Raw genomic sequence first — 20,881 nt, 5'->3', positions numbered from 1 at the left:
GGATGGATGGATGGATGGATGGATGGATGGATGGATGGATGGATGGAGGAAACATTTATTAATCACTTAATATGTGCAGGTACTCTGCTAAGTATGGGTTTATAAACCTAAGCAAATAAGACAAACCCTGCCTTGAATGAAATTATGTTTTAATAATGGAAGACAACATATAAAGGGAATCTGGACATCAGAGGAAGAGGGGGTAGGTACATGGATGCCTGTATCTAGGCAAGATGAGGTTAAAGTTCATCTGTCAGATCCCACTATCCCCGGGGGGGGGGGCAGAGTTCAAGTCTCCAGTGAAAGGGAAATCAGGTTAATGGCTAGAATGCAGACTGCCAGGTATGAAGATAGCTGAGAAATATTTTATAGAGTAGAAAGAAAACTGACTTTGGAGTAAAAAGTCTTGGGCTCAAATTCTGGCTCTGCCGCTTACTCCCTGAGTGATATTGGACTAGTCACTTCTTCATCTCTCTGGACTTCAGCTCCCTCATCCATAAAAAAAGGTACTTGGACTAAATGGCTTGTACGGTTCCTTCCAGGTCTAAACCTATGATTCTCTGAAACTAGGAGAGGGAAACATCCACAGAACAAGGGAAACTCATTAATAGACATAAAGAGAAAAAAACCCAAGAACACCTGCATCTACTTCTGTGCTATCTCTTGGAATCAAGTCTTTCTCACGTCCTCTCCTTTGATTCCCAAGCATCCTACGGTTCTGCTAATGCAGTATTAGGGAAGCCAGTTTCTGCAATACTAGCAGCAAACGTTCTGCATCTTCCTGTTTAAGTGTATCCAATGAAGGTACTTTGAATATGAGCAGGAGTCCAACATAGTCTCCAAAGCTCTTGTCCTCGTCTAGTCCTTTCTCACTCCTGTGGCCCAGCTTTCCCTGCTATAATAACAGCAGTCATGTTTATCTTTCAGGATTTCCATAAACATTCTGAGTTTTCATAAAGAGGGCAGTGCCTAAAAGGGTTCTAACATCATTTTATGGCAAGAGCGAGAGAAACTCTTCTTCCTTAGAACAAAGAGTGACTGGAAATGGGCATTGCAAGTTGATAGTGAAGCTATAAAGACTTGAGGAAGTTCCTTAGAATCATGATTTTTTTTTTGTAAGAGGGAAGATAAGGTAATTGGGGTTAAGTGACATTTTAAAAATGGATTATTTTTTTAATTAAATTTCATTTTATTTTCAGATTGAGAAAGCAAGAAAACTAAAACCCCCATTATAAACATATATAATCAAGAAATATATATATTTTTATATTGACTATGACCAAAAAAGTCTCTATTTGTGCTCTTGGTCTATCACCTCTCTATCATGAAGCTGACAGCAGGTTTCATCTTGAATCTTCTGGAATTGTAGTTGGTTACTAAGTTTTTCAAAGTGTCTTTACAATATTGTTGTTGTTTTATAAATTGTTCTCCTGGTTCTACCCACTTCACTGTGTATCAGTTCATATAAACCTTCTCTGGTTTCTCTCAAACCATCCTTTTCTTCAGCCTTTACAATACAATAACATTCCATCATATTCTTATAACATAACTTGTTTAGCCATTTCCCAATTAATGGGCACCCCCTCAAGTTACCAATTCTTTGCCATCACCAAAAAGAGCTGCTATAAATATTTCACAAAACTAGACTTTTAAAAGAGCTCAGGAGAACGTTTGACTGAAGCACCACATCCAATCCCCTCCTTTTACAGATGGGGAAACTGAGGAAGTGACTGATCCAAGGTCACACAGGTAGAAAGTGACAGCACATGACCCAGAAACACTAGGAAAGAGGTGAGACTTAGTGGGAGGGACTGATCATGACAGAGCAGAATGATTTAGAGGAACTGATCTGTTGCAGGCAGCATTTGTCATACTTCCTCTCTTTCCCCACCCCTTCCCTCCTCTCCACCCCTACCTCCCTTCCTCCCCCTGCCTTTCAGAAGGGTTGCTAAAGGGTAGGGACACTTCCTGACATGCTTACAACACAGAGAAGTCAGCTTGGGGGAAGATTAGATCTTCTGAGACCCACTTAAAGAAAAAAAAAAGGCACTTGGTCCTGCCCAGTCAAGAATAAGGGAGCCAAGGAGGGACAGTAGGAAACTGGCCCTGGTGGGAAATATTTCCTCTCCCTTGAGTGCTTTCTCTTCTACCCCTGTTCTACCTACTCAGAGCTGCTCTTCGGGCACAGTCTGTGGTCTCTGCCTCCCAGTTCTCGTGTGGCCATGGCTTTAGCTGAGGTGATCCGTCTTTGGAATGAAGGAGTACTGGCAGCAGACAAGAAGGACTGGCATGGAGCCTTGGAGGCCTTCACTGGAGTCCAGGACCCCCATTCCCGGATCTCCTTCAACATTGGCTGCATCTACATGATTCTGGAAAACCTGCAAGAGGCAGAAAAGGTGAGTGAAGGACTCCTACCCCTGCTTTGTGCTTTTGCGGTGTCTTCAGTCACAACCTTGTCTCCTGATGTGGCATGGTCTCTTCTCTTGTCTGTTTCCAAACTGGATCCATCCATTGAGATCTAACCTCTCTAGGAAGCCTTCTTTGACTGTTCCCCCTTCTCTGAACTCTTCTTGTGTCACTTGGACCAGACCACTTAGCTCATGCTTTTACACTATCTCATGTTCATCTCTAATTCATTTGGCAATTATTAAGTGCCTGTTGTATACTAAACACCCTCCCAGGATGGGAGACCCACCAAGTTTAATCTTTCGGACAGTCAGTACCATCTTCCCAACTAGATAATAAGTTGTCTGAGAAGATAGATGTAAATCAAATTGTGAAAGGTTTTAATGTTATATGTAAATTAGACTACCCCCTCCATGAAGTCTTTCCTTGTAGCTATTTATGTATGTGCCATATTCCTCCACTAAAGTAAGATGAATGCAGGCAGGTCCATGTTATCATGGAGTGGATGAAGAAGTATAGTCTAGAAAGGGTTGGTATTTACAGATAGTGAATGGACTTATTGGTATGGATGAATCCATTTGACTTCTCTCAGTTGTAGGTTCAAAACCTTGACTAGGATAGGGCCCTTAGGCCTTTGTCCCAGGGTTCTATCATCCAGGAAATTATACTTTTGGGGGGCAGGGCACACACGTATTTTCTCCACACCTTATCCTGGAGATAAACATCCCTATGTTTCATGGAGTCCTATGCTCTGAAACTTTGAAGTCTTTTTGAACTTCAGTACAAGGTGGGACCCCACTCCCTCACCCAACAATACCTTTAGGAGTGCATGAAGGCTGGCTGGTGATCTTCTCGAGTCTCCTAGAAACTCACTTACAAAATCCATATGAGCTCCAGGATGGAGAGAGGGGGGAAATGATCATCAACTTAGAGTGAAGGGATGGAGAGTTGAGATCAGCAAAAGTTTTGGGGAGGAGTTTTCTCAGTGATGTCAAGCATTAAATTCATCACAGATAGACAGGTCAGGTAGTCAAACAGGTGAACCCAGAGGCAATCCATAAATCAATTCTAGCTATCTATGTATACTGGTGGGAGATTAGACTGTAAACAGAAATTCTGGCTCCAAGGATAAAGAGTGGGTGTCTTAGCAAATAGCAATTGGTTCAAAAGATAAACAGGATGCACAGGAGAGAGACAGTGAGCCCTCCTGGAAAGGAAGTGTGTAGACAAGGCAAAGGTAGAAAATGAGGTAGAGAATACAAGGGCATCTATACTCACTGGTGATATTTTTAGAGTTTACCCTTATAAGGTGCTTTTTGTCAAAAGCTTAGCAACAATGGAGAAGGTTGGAATGGAACATTTTCATATATATATGTATGTGTGTATATGTGTGTATATCTATGTGTGTATGTATATATACATATGTATGTGTACATATATACGTGTACATGTATATGTGTGCATATCCCTATTTTCCTTCTACTTTTAAAGGTAGAAGGTAAAATCTTTTAAATGTTTTAAAAAATCTTCTTGAACTTCATTTCTCCTCTTCCTCCTCCACCTCTCCTATTGTCCTTCTACCCCCTTATCTTTCTTGATTTTCCATTCTGACTTCATGCCTTTGTCTTCCTCAGAGGTAGCCATAAAAAACTGGCTAGCTTTGCCCAACCTCCAGATACCTCTTTTCCAGATACCAAACATCCTCAGCTCTCAGCCTAAGGTGACCATCTGGGTTCTTATCACTGGCTTTTTTCCTCTTGCATACCTATATGCAAAACTACTTTCTCTCTCTTACAGGCGTTTACCGAGAGCATAAACCGAGACAGACATTTAGCAGTGGCTTATTTCCAACGAGGGATGGTCTTTTATAGGATGGAGAAGTAAGTCTTTGATATCACACGATATTGGGAATGACATGATGATACCAGGAGGGATGTGGGTTTTACTCTATGCTCATTGAAAGTTTTTCCTAGGGGCCATCAGGTAGCACAGCGAGTAAGAGCACTGGCTCCAGTGTCGGGATGACCTGGAGATCGAATCCCAGGCTCAGATACTTACTCAGCACCACACCCAGAAATAACTGGCCCTGTAACCTTGAGCAAGTTACTTAACCCTGATTGCTTAAAAAAAAAAAAGAAAGTTTTTCCTAGTTTCTGCTAGAAAGTCTGACTATGGACTGTCTGAAATATGAGTAATTAATCATAGTTCACATGTCTATAGCTTTGCAACATCCTTTCCTCATAGTAATCCTCTGGGAGGATGGGTGGTTCAAGTGTTATGATTCCCATTTTACAGATGAAGGAACTGGGACTCAGAGAAGTTAGATGACTTACGAAGACCATGTATCTAGTAAGCATTACAGTTGGGGCTCAGACCGCGGCCGGCTAAATCCAGATTCAGTGTCCTTTCCACTACAGACTGCTGCCTCTCTTGTCCTTGAGAAAGCATATTGTTGATAGAGACTGCTGCCCAGAGACAGGGAAACCTGCCTCCAAGTCTCTCCAGAGACACATGCTGGCTGAGCGACCCTGGGCATCTCATCTCCCCTCTGAGCAATAACTAATTCAGCTCTCTAAGATTGTAAATTAGAGGAAGTTGCTTATCTGCATCAAGGGGAGGTTTTTTGGTTTGGTTTTTCTTTTGGAGGAGGGAAGGCAAGGCAATTGGGTTTAAGTGACTTGCCTAAGTTCAAACAGCTAGTTAAGTGGCAAGTATTTGAGATTGGATTTGAAGTCAGGTCCTCCTGACTTCAGAGCTGGTACTCTATTCACTGTGCCACCTAGCTGGCCCTGGGAGTTTTCTTACTGGGAGTTTCCTGTGCCAATAAAATGTATAGGGCAAATAAAATAAACAAATAACTATTGAAAATATTGCTGCAGAGGGGCAGATAGGTAGCACAGTGAATAGAGCACTGGCCCTGGAGTCGGGAGGACCTGAGTTCAAATCCGGCTTCAGACCCTTAACACTTACTAGCCATGCGACCTTGGGCAAGTAATTTAACCCCAATTGCCCTGCCTTCCCCCTGCAAAAAAAAAATACTGCTGTAGGGCTAATACCAATACTATGGTAACTATATTATTACATTCTGATTGTATGTTTAGGTAGCTGGTTGGGCAGTAGATAGAGTGCTGGACATGGAGTCAGGAAGACCTGATTTCAAATACTTATTAGTTGTGTGACACTGGGCAAGTTACTTCACCTCTATTTGCCTCAGTTTTCTCACCTGTAAACTGGGGATAATATTAGAATCTACCCCACTCCCCCCAGGGCTGTTGTAAGAATAGAATGAGATATTATTTGGAAAGTGCTTTGAAAACCCTGAGGTACTATATAAATGCTAGCTATTATTATTTTTTGTGGTAATGTTTGAGGGAATGTTGTAGCCACATCTGCAGTAGAGCTATGTTTTAATGAGGTTTGGCATAAAAACTCTTGAAAATCATCTCTCATTTCTGGCAAAATTTGCCTTTAAGCATCTCACTTAATGTTCTAAAAAATGTTTTTTAATTGTTCTGAGAGGGTTTGTTTCAGAAGCAGTCTGTAAAAGGCAGCTGTTGCTAGGGGCAGTATCATTTGCTAAAGCAATTCCTGTAAAGATGCAAAGACTTTGAAGGGGTTTTTATGAGAGAGAAGTCTTTCAAAAAGGGGAAAAAATGGATGAAGACAGAGAAGACAGTCTTCATGTAGAAAGAAACATTTGAGTGGAGATAACAGGTGACAGGCATGAGGGCTTCTGTCCTTTCAGAAAGTGTTCTCCACGTGCTTGGTTTTCTCTCTGTTCTTTGATTACTCCAGAGGGAATCTATAAAGACAGCCAAGGGAACACAGGACACATCTTCTAGCTGACCCCAACTAGAAAGGCAAAATAAAGCCATTCATCTCATCAGCTCTAACAATTTTATCAGGGAGAACAGCCCAATTGTGAAAGTGATGGAGAGAAACCACAGGCTCTTCAGAGGGACTTGTGACAGTGAATCATCGTGAAGTCCCAGAGCTTCGGAGAAATTAGGTTCAGTAAGGATAAGTTGGAACAAAATATTCTCATCAAAGTCCGGGGAAAAGAGAGTGGGAAGAGAATAAATATTTATTAAGTGCTTACTATGTGCTAGACATGTTATAAAAGTTATCTCATTTGATCTTCATAACAGCCCTGTAAGGTGAATGCTATTATCAGCATCCCCATTTTACATTTGAGGAAACTGAGGCAAACAGAGGTTAAGTGACTTGCCCAGAGTCACAGAGCTAGTAGGAATCTGAGGTCACCATTTCAACTTAGGTCTTCCTGATTCAAGCTTCAGTGCTCCATCTTCTGCATCATCTTATCACCAAGTCTCAATTAAGATGTGATGAATAACAATGAAACAACCCCAGTTAGTGGTACAGTGAACAGAGCACTGGCCTTGGAATCAGGAGGATCTGAGTTCAAATCTTGGCCTCAGACACTTGACACTTACTAGCTTTGTGACCCTGGGCAAGTCACTTAACCCTAATTGCCTTGCCAATAAAATAAAATAACAATAAAACATACTAAGGAAGGTCAAATTTGCTATATACTTTCACCTGTGTTTTAAATTTTGTTTTCTTTGAAAATCTGTACTGGGTGTATCATTAAAGATAGTGTTTGACCAAGACTAGTCCCAAAGAACAGATGAGCAAATAAATGCGCCTCCACGTGTCCCTTCTTTGCTGAAATGGGGGTCCAAGAGAGCAAAACTCTGCATATGCTATCAGACTCAGTTGATGTGATCATTAGTTTTGCTAAAGAATTTTTTTTTAATGACTCTTTGGGTGGAAATGGCTATATTTGGAAACAAAAGTGATATAAAAACAAAAGATATCAATAAATACTTTAAAAATAAATATAGTATTTGATGACATTATTTAAGGCCAGGTAAATAAATTAATATCTCCATTTTTTAAAGGGTCAAGTGTGGGTTTGTACTAAGCCACCTCTCTGGCATAAAGGCAGAATGCTGTTCCAGTCCTGGTTCTGCCTTGTGTGACCTTGGATAAGTCATTTTCCTCAAAGGGATGGTTGGATCTGATGCTCCTTAAAGTCAGCCATTTCAAACCATCTCTAAGCTTTTACTGCTTTGGACTATACGTCCATGACTTAGGTTCCACTTGGACCCTTTTGCCATTTGGTTCACAAGTTTAGGCTTGCAAATTTATCATTCAATAAGTTAAATGATTCCTCCCTTTTCCATTATGATACAATACCAGATGCTACAAGATTTTTCCTATATTTTTTAAAATTTTAACATCTTATTGATTTTTTTTTCATTTTTATATTGCCTTCATTTATGAATGGACTCCTGTCTCTTCTCCACCCAGTGAGCCATCTCTAGTAACAGAATAAAAGAAGAAAGAAAGAAAAAACTTAGACAGCTAGTCCAAATGTCAACAGAGTCTGGCAGTACATGCAATGTTCTGTAGCCATTGTTTCCCAACTCTGCCAAGAAGGGTGGAAACTGCTTTTTCTCATCTCCTCTTAGGGCCAGGCTTGGTCATTCTAATATACAGCATTCCGCTTCATTTGTTGTCATCACTTTCTCTATTTACCACATTTCTTCTACATTTTCAATGAATTTAATTTTGTAGTTTTTACTTATTGCCAGGCACTTTTTTTCTCTCTTTTCCACCCTTCCTCTTCCACCTCCATTAAACAATGAAAAAAAGGAGGGGGCAGTTAGGTGGTGCAGTGGATAGAGCACTGGAGTCAAGAGGACCTGACTTCAAATCCAGCCTCAGATACTTACTAGCTGTGTGACCCTGGGCAAGTCACTTAACCCTAATTGCCTACACATGCATACACATACACATTTTAAAAAACATTTGGTTTCCAGTTTGGTGTTACCATGAAAAGAGCTGATATCTACTGTGTGTTTGTTGTTGTTTTTTTTACTTCTTGCCTCAGCCTGGACTAGCTTGGGTTGAACCTATGGGCTCTTCATTGTTCATAGAAAGGACTAGATTCTAAATTTCCCCTTTGAAGTGGGTTCCATTGCATAAAAGGTGGTTTCAGATACCCCATGGATTAGCATGGTAACATCTGCCCTCCCCGTGTGCTCCTATCACAGGGCTGTCCTGTCCTGTCTGGTGAAAGTTTACTAGAGCTAGACCATCTCTGCTCCCTGACCCTGCTTCACTGCCTGTGGATGCCCTGTATCTAGCCCACACTATTTTATCTTTTGCTCTGGGTACAGGAATTAAATCAACACTACCACTGATCATGAAAGGGACATGTTATTCAATTACTCTGGCTCCACTCACCATCCCTGGGACTTTCCACACCAAAACACCCTTTCCTGACCACACCTTCCCAATATTAGAATGTCAACTCCTTGACTGATTCATTTCTGTATTTGCATTCCTAGGACCTAGCACCTAATTATAATAATACCAATAACAACAACAATAATAGCCAGAATTTAGATAGCACTTTAAGGTTTGTAAGGCACTTTGTAAGTGATATCTCATTTGGTTCTCACAGCAACCCTGAGAGGTAGATGCTATTATTGTCCCCATTTTACTGTTGAGGAAACTGAGACTAAGAGATTAAGTGACTAAGTCATAAGTATCTCTAGCAGGAATCAGTTAAAGATCTTCCTGACTCCCGGACCAGGTCTCCATCCACCATATTACCTATAGTTGCTTCATTCATTCAGAGTTCAAGGACATTTTGCTTGATCCAGGTTGAAATTTCCTTCATATATTTTATGAAGAAAGGGTTTGCCAAAGTGAGATCTGTGGTGGGCTACCTTAGGGCATTTTAGGAATTTTAGCACATCCATTATTTGAAGAAATATAGCATGACATAGTAGATACATCTTTGTGTTCGAGGACTTGCCCAGGGTCACTTGACTGAAAAGTATCAGACTCAAGCCTTTTTGAACTCCAAGTCCAGTTCTCTATCCACTACTAGACTTTGATGCCTCCCTCATTAAGATGGGGAAACTGAGGCTGAGAGCAATTTGCCTGGAGTCACAAAGCTAGTAAGTGTTTGAGGCAGTATTTGAACTCAGCTCTTCTGGGTTCTAAGTACAACACCCTATCCACTCTGCTTCGTAGTAGCCACTAACCACTTCGATTCTTATGGCTTTTGCTCTAGATGCACCTGCTAAGGGCAATGTTGACAGTACCACAGGACCCGTTGATTGACTAAAGCAATTATAGTGACCCCCCTCATGGGTGAAGAATTTTTCAGTCACTGCCAAGGGGCCCATAATTGGTTTCATGGGCATGTAGGCATAGAAGAAAAAGAATTAGCTTGCTAATGTAGCAGGAGCACAGCTTGGAGTTGTCAGCTACCCAACGATTTTCTAAGGGGGGTGTGTTTTCCAAATGGCAACAAGGACAGCAGAGAACTATTGGGAAGGGGGTGGAGGGCTTAGGGGGGTATGGAGAGGAGCATTCTTCTTGTCTGCTTTTTTGATACAATACTGGGATATATACAGTAGCAATACCACCCAGGCTGCTGGGACACATCTCGCCCACACATGTACCATTGGAGTTCTATTTAGGAACCACTTTTATCGAGCTCCTTCAGACAGAGAACATCAGGAAACACAGATGTGTGTCAGGGCTGACTCTCTCCTGGCTGTGACCAAAGGGAGGAGGAAGAGGAGGAGAGAGGGGAAGGAGAGGCCTGGGGAGAGAGAAGGGGAGAAGTTGGTTTGGGATGAGATAGAGGATGAAAGGGTCAGAGAGGGGCAAGGGAAGAGGGCAGGCGTCCTTCAAAAGGAAAGGCTACTTTGCAACCTGATAAGGACATACCTACAAGCTGGGGTGACTGACTTGGATTTGGTTTGACCAGAGTGGGCTCCAGGAACTTCCTGCACTCTCTACTGGGGTAGATGCCAGGAATGCCAGTGTGGTGATGGATCTCTGAGAATTTGGCAGAAGTTTTAGGGTTGCTAGTGCTTTTCCTCTGAGGTTACCCTGCATCTATTCTGTGTATATGTGTATATTATATGCATATATTTTGTATATAATATATATAACATATAATATGTATATATCATATATCATATACAATATATCACATGCACATATCTATATCTTGAATACATATGAAGTATATACAAGATATATATGTACAAATATCTTATATACACTATATATACATATGTCTACATACATGTGTTATACATACATACACACATGCCTACATAGTGCCATAGTGCACAGAATGCTGGACCGGGAGTCAGGAAGACTCATCTTTCTGAGTTCAAATCTGGCCTCAGACACCAGCTGGGTGACCCTATTTGCCTCAGTTTCTTCATCTATAAAACGATCTGGAGAAGGAAATGGCAAAACCATTCCAGTATCTCTGCCAAGAAACTGCCAAATAGGGTCATAAAGAGTTGGACAAGACTGAAAAAAAAAAACACTGAACAAACAACTTTATGATACCCAGTCTTCCCCTCTATTCAACATCCCCTCTTCCCACTTGATTGCAATCTGTTGATATATATATGGATGTGTGTATGTGTGTATGTATGTATGTATGTATAAAATCTTATATGTGTTTAATTGTTCACATGTTGCCTTTCCCCATTAGAATGTAAGCTCTTAGAGGGCAGGGGCTTTATTTTTCTCCCTTTTTCCATATTCCCATCTCTCAGCATCCTCCCTAGAACAGAGTAAGGGTTTAATAAATGTTTGTTCACTGACTGAATAGAGGCTTTGAGGCTGGTTGCATAAAGGTGAACTGAGCAAATCCTTGGTGAGGTGAGCTGGAGTGTGGAGGACAGGGTGTCAATACCTGGAGTCTGAATATATATTGAATATATATATTGACCTGGAGTCAATACCCATTCAGGTAAGGATCATAGAATTCTGTGTTTAAAGTTGAAAGGGATCTTGGAGATCATCTAATCCAAAGCCTTCATTTTATAGATGAGGAAAGTAGGGCTTAGGAAGGCAAATAATGTGCCCTGAAGTCACAGGTAGTAAATAACTGAGTTAAAGCTTAAAGCCGGGATGGGGCAGGGAGACAACTTGGACCCTGGCACTTCTGAGATGTTGCCCAGTTTTTGCTGCTGCTGTTGTTGTTCAGTCGTTTGCAGTTGTTGAGTTGACTTCGCATGACCCCATTTGGGGCTTTCTTGGCAAAGATATCGGAGTGTTTTGTCATTTCCTTCTCCAGCTCATTTTTCAGGTGAGGAAACTGAGGCAAATAAGATTACACAGCTAGTAAGCGTCTGAGGCTAGAATTGAACTCAGGAAGAGGAGTCTGGCACTCTGTCCACTGTGCCACCTAGCTACCCCACAGCTCAGTTTACCACAACTTTAGCAAAGTGTTTCATGTTTTGGGGGATTATCTTGGTGGGGGAAATGGAGAGATGGGGACTAGATACTAGCACATCAAAGTGAATTGGAAAGCAGCTAAATGACTGGGTCCAAGCAGTCACCATCAAATCAACACCAAGGGAAGCGTGAGGTTCTGGTGGATGGTGTCCCCCAAGGGTCTGGGCTGGGACTGGGACCATAGGACATTTTTATCAATGACTTACTCAGATAAAGACATAGATGGCACTCTTATCTCACTTGGAGATGACATGAAGCTTGGAGGACAACAAAAATCTAATGTATGCTAGAGATAGGATGGGTCAAGGGGCAAGTCATCACCTTGATTCAATACACCTTTAGTAATTATCAGCTCCCTGAGGGCAGGGACTGTTTCTACCTCCTTTTGTATTACCTGGGCTTAGCATGGTGCCTGACACACAGCAGTTACTAAATAAATGTTTATTGAGGGACTGATGAGTTAAGCTCCTACTATATACAGTGAACAATTGGATGTAGTTGTGATAATATAAAGTACTAATGATATAATGATGGCATCATGGAGGAAGTGCCATGAATTGAGACCTGAAAGAAGAGAAAGATTTCAACAGGTGGAGGTGTGGAGACAGATCATTGCAGACAAATGACAGAGTATGGGAAAGGTAAAGGGGCTGCAAAGGGCAGGCCAAGGTCAACGAATGGTGAAGTCTGGTTTGGCTGAAATATAGACTGCATTCAGAAAGCAGTATGTGATAAGGCTGGACAGATGGTTTGGAGCCAGACTTGGCGGGGGGGGGGGGGGGGGGGGGGGGAGGGCTAGAACTTCCTGGATAAGGAATTTTTATTTGTTTTGCATTTGGTAGCTGGTAGGGGATTGCTGAAGGCTTTGGAGCAAAAGAATGATCCGGTAAAATCTTTGTATAAGATTAGGAAGAATGTACTGGGGAAGGAAGAGAGTGGAGGCTGGGAGACCAGTCAGGAGGCTGCATTAATTATCCAGAGGAGATGACGAAATCCTGAACTAGTGAATCGGGTCTTTGTAACCTGGCTTTGCTGATAGAGAGAGTAGAAAGGAAAGGATGCCAAAGTAGTAGCCCAGCACAGTGGCTAGAACCCTGGTCGTGCAGTCAGGGAGAGCTAGGTTCATATCTTGCCTCAGACACATCTCCTACTTGCACAATCCAGTTAAGTCACTTAACTGATCTAAGCCTCTGCTTTTTCATTTATACAATGGTGGTAATAGCAGCACCTACTTCACAGGATTATTGTAGGAATCCTTAAATTCAAGTGATGATGAGGGTGGTTGGGAGAAATACTGGCAAAGGAGAATAGACAGTATATGGCAACAGATCACAATCAAAAGGGAAGAGGGGATGTTGAATAGAGGAGAAGGCTGGGGATCATGAAGTTATTTGTTCAGTTTTTTTTTCTTATTGTATCCAAGGCTTTGTGACCCTAGTTGGGGGTTTCTTTTTTGTTTTTTGTTTTGCTTTTTGGAGAGCAATTGGGGTTAAGCAACTTGTCCAAGGTCACATGACTAGTAAGTGTTAAGTGTCTGAGGCTGGATTTGAACTCAGGTCCTCCTGACTCCAGGGCCGGTGCTCTATTTACCACACCACCTAGCCACCCCTATTTGGGGGTTTCTTGGCAGAGATACCAGAGTGGTTTGCCATTTCCTTCTCCAGTTCACATTACAGATGAGGAAACTGAGGCAAATAGGGTTAAGTGACTTGCCCAGGGTCACACAGCTAGTAAGTGTCTGAGGCCAGATTTGAACTCAGGAAGATGAGTCTACCTGACTCCAGGCCCAGCACTCTATGCACTATGGCACCACCTAGCTGCCCATGAAATATATTAGAGAGGAACAAAACAAAGTACTGAGAGAAATCTGAGGGGAAGCTCATTACCAAAGAGGGCAGTGGGTGAGGGAATTCAGAAAAGCTTCCTGCTTTTAACAGGAAGCATGATTGAAGAACTAAGTCAAGAGCAGATGCAAATCCATGGTTGGGGCCTTGGGTGTGGGTTGGTGAGAGGGGCAAGGTTAAGGCCAGGCTAAGGTCTGAAGCAAAATAGCTGATGATGACTAGCAATTATGAAATACTATTTTTATTTTTATTTTCTTTTTTTGCCTTTTAGAGGGCAATTGAGGTTAAGTAACTTGCCCAAGGTTACATGGCTAGTTTGTGTGTGTGTGTGTGTGTGTGTGTGTGTGTGTGTGTTAAGTGTCTAAGGTCAGATCCGAACCCAGGTCCTCCTGACTCCTGGGGCTGGCTCTTTACTCACTGCGCTGCCCAGCCGCCCCTGAAATACTATTTTTAAAAAGCACTGAGCACACTGTCTGACACATAGTAGGCACTAAATAAATGCTTATTCTTTTTCCCTTCCTCCTCTTTATATAATGTTTTAAAGTTTGCAAAAGGATGTACAAGTATTTATCTCATTTTATCCTGAAAACAAGGCTGTGAGCTAGGTGCTATTATTATCACAGTTAACAGTTGAGGAAACTGAGGCAGACAGAATTTTAGTGATTTGCCAGGGTCTCCTAGCTAGTAAGGGTCTGAGATGGATTTGAACTCGGGTCTTCCTGAGTCCTGTATTTGCTGTATCACTTGGTTGCCCAAACCAGGGATCACTCCCATGAGGATAATTTGAGTGAGTGGTTTTAGGTTTTCCCTGGGCTCACCCTAGAAGGGGTGTGTGTCTATCCCAGCTTTCAAAGTCGAGACATGGGCTAGCTCCCTAAGGGCACTCAGGAATCCTTCATGTTGGGTGCAGTAGACAGTGCTACATCCTTAGAACAGATGAGGCATTCCACTGAAGCCAGAATGGGTGTGACCTTCTTCCCAAGGTTGTGAAGTTGTCACTGTTCACATAATTTCTCAGGGTTAGGGGCTGGGAGGAGAATAATGGGATTTGGCCCAGGGCCATGATGATAGTATTTTTATCAAGAATTTTTCCATTTTTTTTTTAGTATGAAGCAGACTTCTTACTTGGATGGTTCATTAATCCAGTCTTTCCTTCTCTCACTTGGCACAGATCTCTGGATGTCCTGATGTGCTGGGGAATTGGATATAAGGATAGTTTACTGGGCTAATTCGATATCTCCATAAAGATAGGGACCCTGACACAGCAGGGTTTGACTCACAACTGAAATTAATTTGTCCACTAGGGAGAGAAAAATCTTATTTGTAGGTTAATGATGAGAGTTTTCCCTCAGAGGACCCTCAACTCTCTCATAAACAGTGAGTGTAATGTAATAGGAATTGTATGGGACAAAAAATCAGGACACTTGGCTCTGAATCTAGGTGGTTGTTGTCTGTTCCCTTCTTGCCTGTCTCTCAATGACTCTGCCCCACAGTGTTGGCTGGGTGATCCTGAACAGCTTACTCAACTTTGCTGAACTTGGAAAATGCTGAGAATGATGGCTTTCTGATGATGAATTCCTACCTCAAGGGACTATTATGAGAGTAAATTCTATCAGTATACTATGTAAACACACATACAACTGCACCTGATTTCACCAGTATAAGGACATTTCCTCTACCAACGCAGGTTGGCACCCAATCTACAATTAATAGTCTTAGAGGAGAGGTGGGGAACCTGTGATCTCAAGGCCACATGTGGCCCTCTAGGTCCTCAAGTGTGACCCTTTGACTGAATTCAAACTTCACGGAACAAATCCCAAAAGGATTTCGGTCATGTCCAACTCTTTGTGACCCTATTTGGGGTTTTCTTGGAAAGGATACTGGAGTAGGAACAAATCCCAATAGGATTTATTCTGTGAAGTTTGGATTCAGGGAAAAAGCCACACTTGAGGACCTAGAGGGCCACATGTGGCCTCAAGGTCACAGGTTCCCCACCCCTGGTCTTAGAGAGCTTCCTGGACACTGACTAGTTAAGTGATTTGCTCCCAGAATCCCATAGCCAGTATGTGTCAAAGGTAAGACTTAATACCTAGATCTATACTGACTCTAGCCATTCTGTCACACTGCCTTATATTAAGGCCTGGGAACTAGATTTGTGATTCCATTGGTATAAGGAATTCCCAGATGAAGAAAGTCTTTCAATCAAAGCATTTGGCTCCTTCTATGCAATCTCTAATCTTAGAAATTTGACTGAAATTCTATGAGGTTAAATGACTTGCCCAAGGTCCCATGGCCACTGTGTGTCAGAAGTGGGACTTGAATCCAGGTCTCCCTGGCTGCCACCCCAGCTCTCTCTCCACTAAACTATGCCAACTCTCCTCTGTTTTATAATAATAATGAGCATTTACGTAGCACTTCAAAGTTTGCAAAATGTTTTACAAATATTATCACATTTTATCTTCACTACAACTCTGTGAGGTACGGTGCTTTTATTATTACCATCTTACAAATGAGTAAACTGAGGCATCATCACTTCCTTTCCCAGATTTTCACTAACTACCCTTTAATATATTCTAAAATTTTGCAGGAATCAAAGTCAAACTCAGTGTATGACAATTAGCAGACTCCATTTTCTTCCTCTTTTTGAAAACTGAGGCCACACTTGGCTTTCTCTAGGCTGGCAACACCTTTCCTGTTCTATGTGATATTTCAAAAATGAGAGACAGGATGTTAACAATGACCTCGCAGTCCTTTCAGGACCCTGGGATGTTGCTTGACTGGACCTGACCCACCAAAGTCCTCAAGGGCAGTTAGGCTCTCTCTTCCTATTGCCTTGATTTTGTTGGGTATCTGCTTCCCATCAACCATTCTTGTTCTGCCCTTTCCAGGCCAAAGATCATTTTCTTTGGCAGAGAAAACAGAAGTAAAAGAAGAATGAGGCATCTCTGGCTTATTTCGTTCAGTCGTTAGTTATCCTGTCCTTCCTAGGCAATGGTCCTTTCCCTTCCTGGGTCAGCTTTTTGCCAATAAAGCTAAAAATCCAACACTCACCTTTTTATAGTTGTTGTGTTGTTACTGTTACTACTTCAGAGGAGCTATGATTTTTACCAGTTTGGGAGCTCTTTTGGCTAAATTAGATTGAGGTCACAACTCACCATAGCAGAATGTCCTCATAAGGTGACATGATCAAAAACATTCATCACCCCATGGACAGCCTAATTTTCTAGTGATTTGCCTGTCAGAAGCTCACTGGGTTGATCCTTGTGAATGATACACTGATAGATCATTATGGATCCCATTCTGGAAGCTTTTCCAATTTGGGAGAATCTTCCAGAGTTTGCATTCTAGGGACCCAGTCTTTGAGGATCCAAGGTCATTTTTGTGCCACATTGAGGCACGGGTAAGAAGGTTTGGAGATTAAAATGTTCATGATAATTGATTATAATAATATTGATATTAATAACATAGTCACAAAGAGTAGAAAGAAAATAATTCCACTTTCTAGTTTTAAAAGGAAGATTCTTCCCACATTTAACTTTAGAACAAAGTGCTACTTGATGAGTTACCTCATATAAGCAAATCAAAATAACCTACTTCATCAACCACAAGCGACCTGCCTTCCCAATGCAGTAGTTAATCAGGCAGAAGTATACAGAGAATCGCCTTCCTTGGGACTGGGATCCTGTATATCCTTGATAGAAAGAAATTATTGTTGTTCAGTCATTTCAGTCATGTCTGACCCTTTGTGAGACCGTTGGAGTTTTCTTGGCAAAGACACTAGAATAGTTTGCCATTTCCTTCTCTACCTCATTTTACAGATGAGGAAACTTGAGGCAAACAGGGTTAAGTGACTTGCCCAGGGTCACACAGCTAGTATCTGAGGTTGAATTTGAACTCAGGTGCTCCTGATTCCAAGACCAGTGCCCTATTCATTGTACCATTTAGATGCCCTATAAAAGATTATATTTAAAACAGTTACAACATTGTCCATGGATGGTTGCCACAATGACTTCTCATACCATGTTTGAAATACTTAAGATTATGCATTTGTATGTTGTTATATTCCCACCAGAGACTATCCCTTGATGGGGGTAGAGTTGGGGTTAGAACTTGGGGTCTTCTGATTCCCAAGACTCTTTTGACTGGAAGCCACACTCCGAAGCCACCCAAGAAGTAACTGCCAAGTCCTTCTCAAAAAGATCTCTTGGCAGGGCACACTGGGCACAATAGCATAGCTACCATGAGACCAAAAACATCAGCAAGGCCCACAGAGCAGGTTAATCAGATCCCCACCATGTTAGGCCCAAGACAGAGTTTTGGGAAGAACTCTAGCAGCTGACAACACCTCTTGACAAAGAAAAGGCAGGTCACCTATATCCCATTGTCCCATGTTGTAATCTACCCCATGCACTGTGCAGGGGATTGGAAAGGGACATTCTTAAACCTCTTGGGTGAGAAACATGGGGAAATTATACAGGAGGCCCTCTAGCATCATAAGATCATAGAATTTTAGAATTAGAATGGAATTTAAAGTTAGATCTTCTAATATAACCCACATGTTTTACAGAGGGAAGAATGAAGCCTAGATCATAAGATTGTAGATTAAGAAGTAGAAGTCTACCCATTGTATAGATGAGGAACTGAGGCCCAGAGAAATTAATTCACCTGTCCAAGTTCACACAGGATAGAAGAATTAGAGACACAACTATAAGCTGGATTCTCTCACTCCACAGACCCAACTTTCCATTATATGTGCTATGCTGTCTCTCAGAAAGAAGGAGGGAAAGGAATTGATTTGTCCATGATCACATACTAGGCAGAAGAGTCAAGATGCCTGCTTGCAGATCCAATAGCCAACCTCAGCTTTCTGCTGTGACTCCAATCACAGTAGCCTAATAAACTGTGTTCAGTTGAGGATGTCAAGGAACAAAGACAAAGCCGTAACAGCTGTAAGCTTACTATAGGGGTTATGGAATAATATACATACCACAGAGACATGCTCACACCTAAGAGAAACAAGAAGACATAGGCACGTCCCCTTTGCTGCCAACACCTGGGCCCCCGTTGTTGACAGCCCTGTGGAAATGAAATTGCAGCCTCTTGGGAGGTTGGACCTCCCTAGATACCTAGGAAACTGGATGTGTCAATATAAGGATAAGCCATTCCTAGCTACCTTTGGATACTGCGGTCATGAGCAGGTCACATAAGGCAAAACACAGTGGTTGGTGGGATTCCTTTGGAGTCAGGATCTGTTGCTTTCTTCACCCTGGCTATCTCTAGCTGCATATCCCTCCTCCCGGCTCCAAATGAAGGAACCTGATCTAGTCAGCTTGCATCCCTGACAATTAATCTGATAATTAATTCAGTCGATGATGATGATAATAATAAGCGAGACTCTCCCCATTCCCCCAATGTCAGAGAGAGCCTTGCCCTAACACAGGAGCGACAAAGAGTCTTTCTCCTTACAGAGAACGTATAAGAGGAAAGGAATAAAACAAGATTCTAGAAGATTGCAGAATCCTTATTAGAAAAGCAGTGATAGTTGCTTGGTTTTAGTAGAGGAAGTGTAAGAAGGCCCAAAAAGTGGAGAAGTGAGTGGGATCCAGCCGAGGGAAAAAGCCCTGGGCAGGAGGGGCTGTCTTTGCAACTTGGGTGTGCTGTCAGAGGGAGGGAGTGTGGGTGCCCACAGCCTTGGAGCTAAATCAGGCGGTGACATTTCTTGCTTGGCAAGGAGGCTCACTCTGACTCAGCTCTTTGACTCAGAGGACTGAGAAGGAGGATGGAAACTGTAGGGGAAGGGGGTGGGAAGGAGAGAAAGCTGGCTGCCCCTTGCCTTACAGTGAGAGGCGCCGCCAGGCTGCTTCTGTGTATAGGAGCCAAAGTCAGGGCTGTCAGAAAGGTGGAAGTGTTTGTGCTGACAGAGAAAGAAAGACTGACCTTGCGGTAACTTGAGACAAAAGAAGAGCTGGAGGAGAGAGGAAGGAGAGAGCGATGGGGGGAGGGGGGGGGCGGCGTTGTATAGCACTTCCTCTCAGCTTTGATGAATAGGCCAGTCCAGAGCCAAGAAACGGGATGGCTTCTGCCCCCGGAGAGCAGTGGGGATGACACTGATAGGGACCTTCCTCTTGACTCCATGTATGCTGGACCCAGCTCAAACATTCGATGTCGGAGGGGCAGCTATGGCCCAGTGGATAGAAGGAAGGGGAAAGGGAATAAGCATTTATTAAGGGCCCACTGTGTGCCCAGGCTCTGTGCTAAGTACTTTTACAAATTTTGATCTCATTTAATCCTCACAACAACCCCAGGAGGAAGGTGCTATTATTATCCCCATATTACAGATGAGGAAACTGAGGCAAATAGATGTTTGTCTAAGCTCAGGCAGCTAGTAAGTGTGTGGGGTCACATTTGAGCTCAGGTCTTCCTGAGTCAGGAAAACATGAGTTTCATTCTGGCCTTTGGCACATGGAGGACCCTAGACAAGTCACTTAACCTGTTTGTGCCGAAGACTTCTCCCAAAGACTATAAATGGGAGGCAGGTGCTAATCTAGCTTGATAGAGGGGATTTTCACACTAGGAATTCATTTGCTGTTCAGTTGTTTGACTCTTTGTGACCTCATGTGGGGTTTTCTTGGCAGAAATACTGGAGTGATTTGCCATTTCCTTCTCCACCTCATTTTACAGATGAGGAAACTGAGGCAAACAGAGAGCTGTATGGGGGTGGGGTATAGCACTGCCACTCGGCTTTGGTGACTAGGCCAGTCCAGAGCCAAGAAATGGGATAGCTTCCGCCCTCTGGAGATCAGTGGGGATGACACTGATAGGATTAAGTGACTTGCCCAGGGTCACACAGCTAGTAAGTGTCTGAGGCAAAATTTGAACTCAGGTCCTCCTCACACCAGGCCCTGCACTCTATCCACTGTGCCACCTAGCTGCCCTTAGGGATTCACTGCAACAATTAAATGACAGGTTCAATTCCTCACTCCCACCCCACATCCCAACATCAATAGATGATACTATGTGCAAGGCAAGGGGAGACAGAGGTAAAAAGATGAAAAAAAAAAGATTTAGTCTCTAACCTTGAATTTAGAATCTGCTGGGGGTGGAGGGTGGAATTCCAGGTAACACAAATAAGTAGTTCCTCAAGTAGAATGTGATAGACGCCAAGGAAAGATCCAGAGTCGTTAAGGAAAATTGGAGGAGGAGAAGGGGTGTGGGTGTGTGTGAGCACGTGTGGGTGTGTGTGAGCGCGTGTGGGTGTGTGTGAGCGTGTTTGTGAAATATGGGGAGAGTGTCTGGGAAAGGGCAGTGCTTGGGATATG

General features: G+C 42.6%; 1 protein-coding gene and 1 long non-coding RNA gene across 2 annotated transcripts in view; one reads left to right on the top strand and one right to left on the bottom strand.

The window, feature by feature from the left end:
- Positions 1 to 903: 903 nt before the first annotated feature.
- Positions 904 to 20,777, bottom strand: LOC138150988 (uncharacterized). Its single transcript, XR_011165717.1, has 3 exons — positions 20,639 to 20,777; positions 2,166 to 2,378; positions 904 to 1,507 (listed from the first exon to the last, which is right to left on the bottom strand). It is a non-coding gene; the product is annotated as an uncharacterized lncRNA (long non-coding RNA).
- NCF2 (neutrophil cytosolic factor 2) overlaps positions 1,928 to 20,881 on the top strand; it is a 41,278-nt gene continuing 22,324 nt past the window's right edge. The window contains exons 1-2 of the mRNA XM_069074404.1: positions 1,928 to 2,396; positions 4,204 to 4,286. Of these exons, the coding sequence (XP_068930505.1) occupies positions 2,223 to 2,396; positions 4,204 to 4,286 (257 nt within the window). The 5' untranslated portion in view covers positions 1,928 to 2,222. The remainder of the gene's footprint in view (positions 2,397 to 4,203; positions 4,287 to 20,881) is intronic.

This window comes from Petaurus breviceps, unplaced genomic scaffold, assembly GCF_028583685.1.
Source record: "Petaurus breviceps papuanus isolate PSGF00001 unplaced genomic scaffold, PetGlider_PUasm1.0 90895, whole genome shotgun sequence".
NCBI lineage: Eukaryota > Metazoa > Chordata > Mammalia > Diprotodontia > Petauridae > Petaurus > Petaurus breviceps.
Note: the sequence above shows the minus strand (reverse complement) of the source record. Positions and strands in the feature narration are given on the sequence as shown.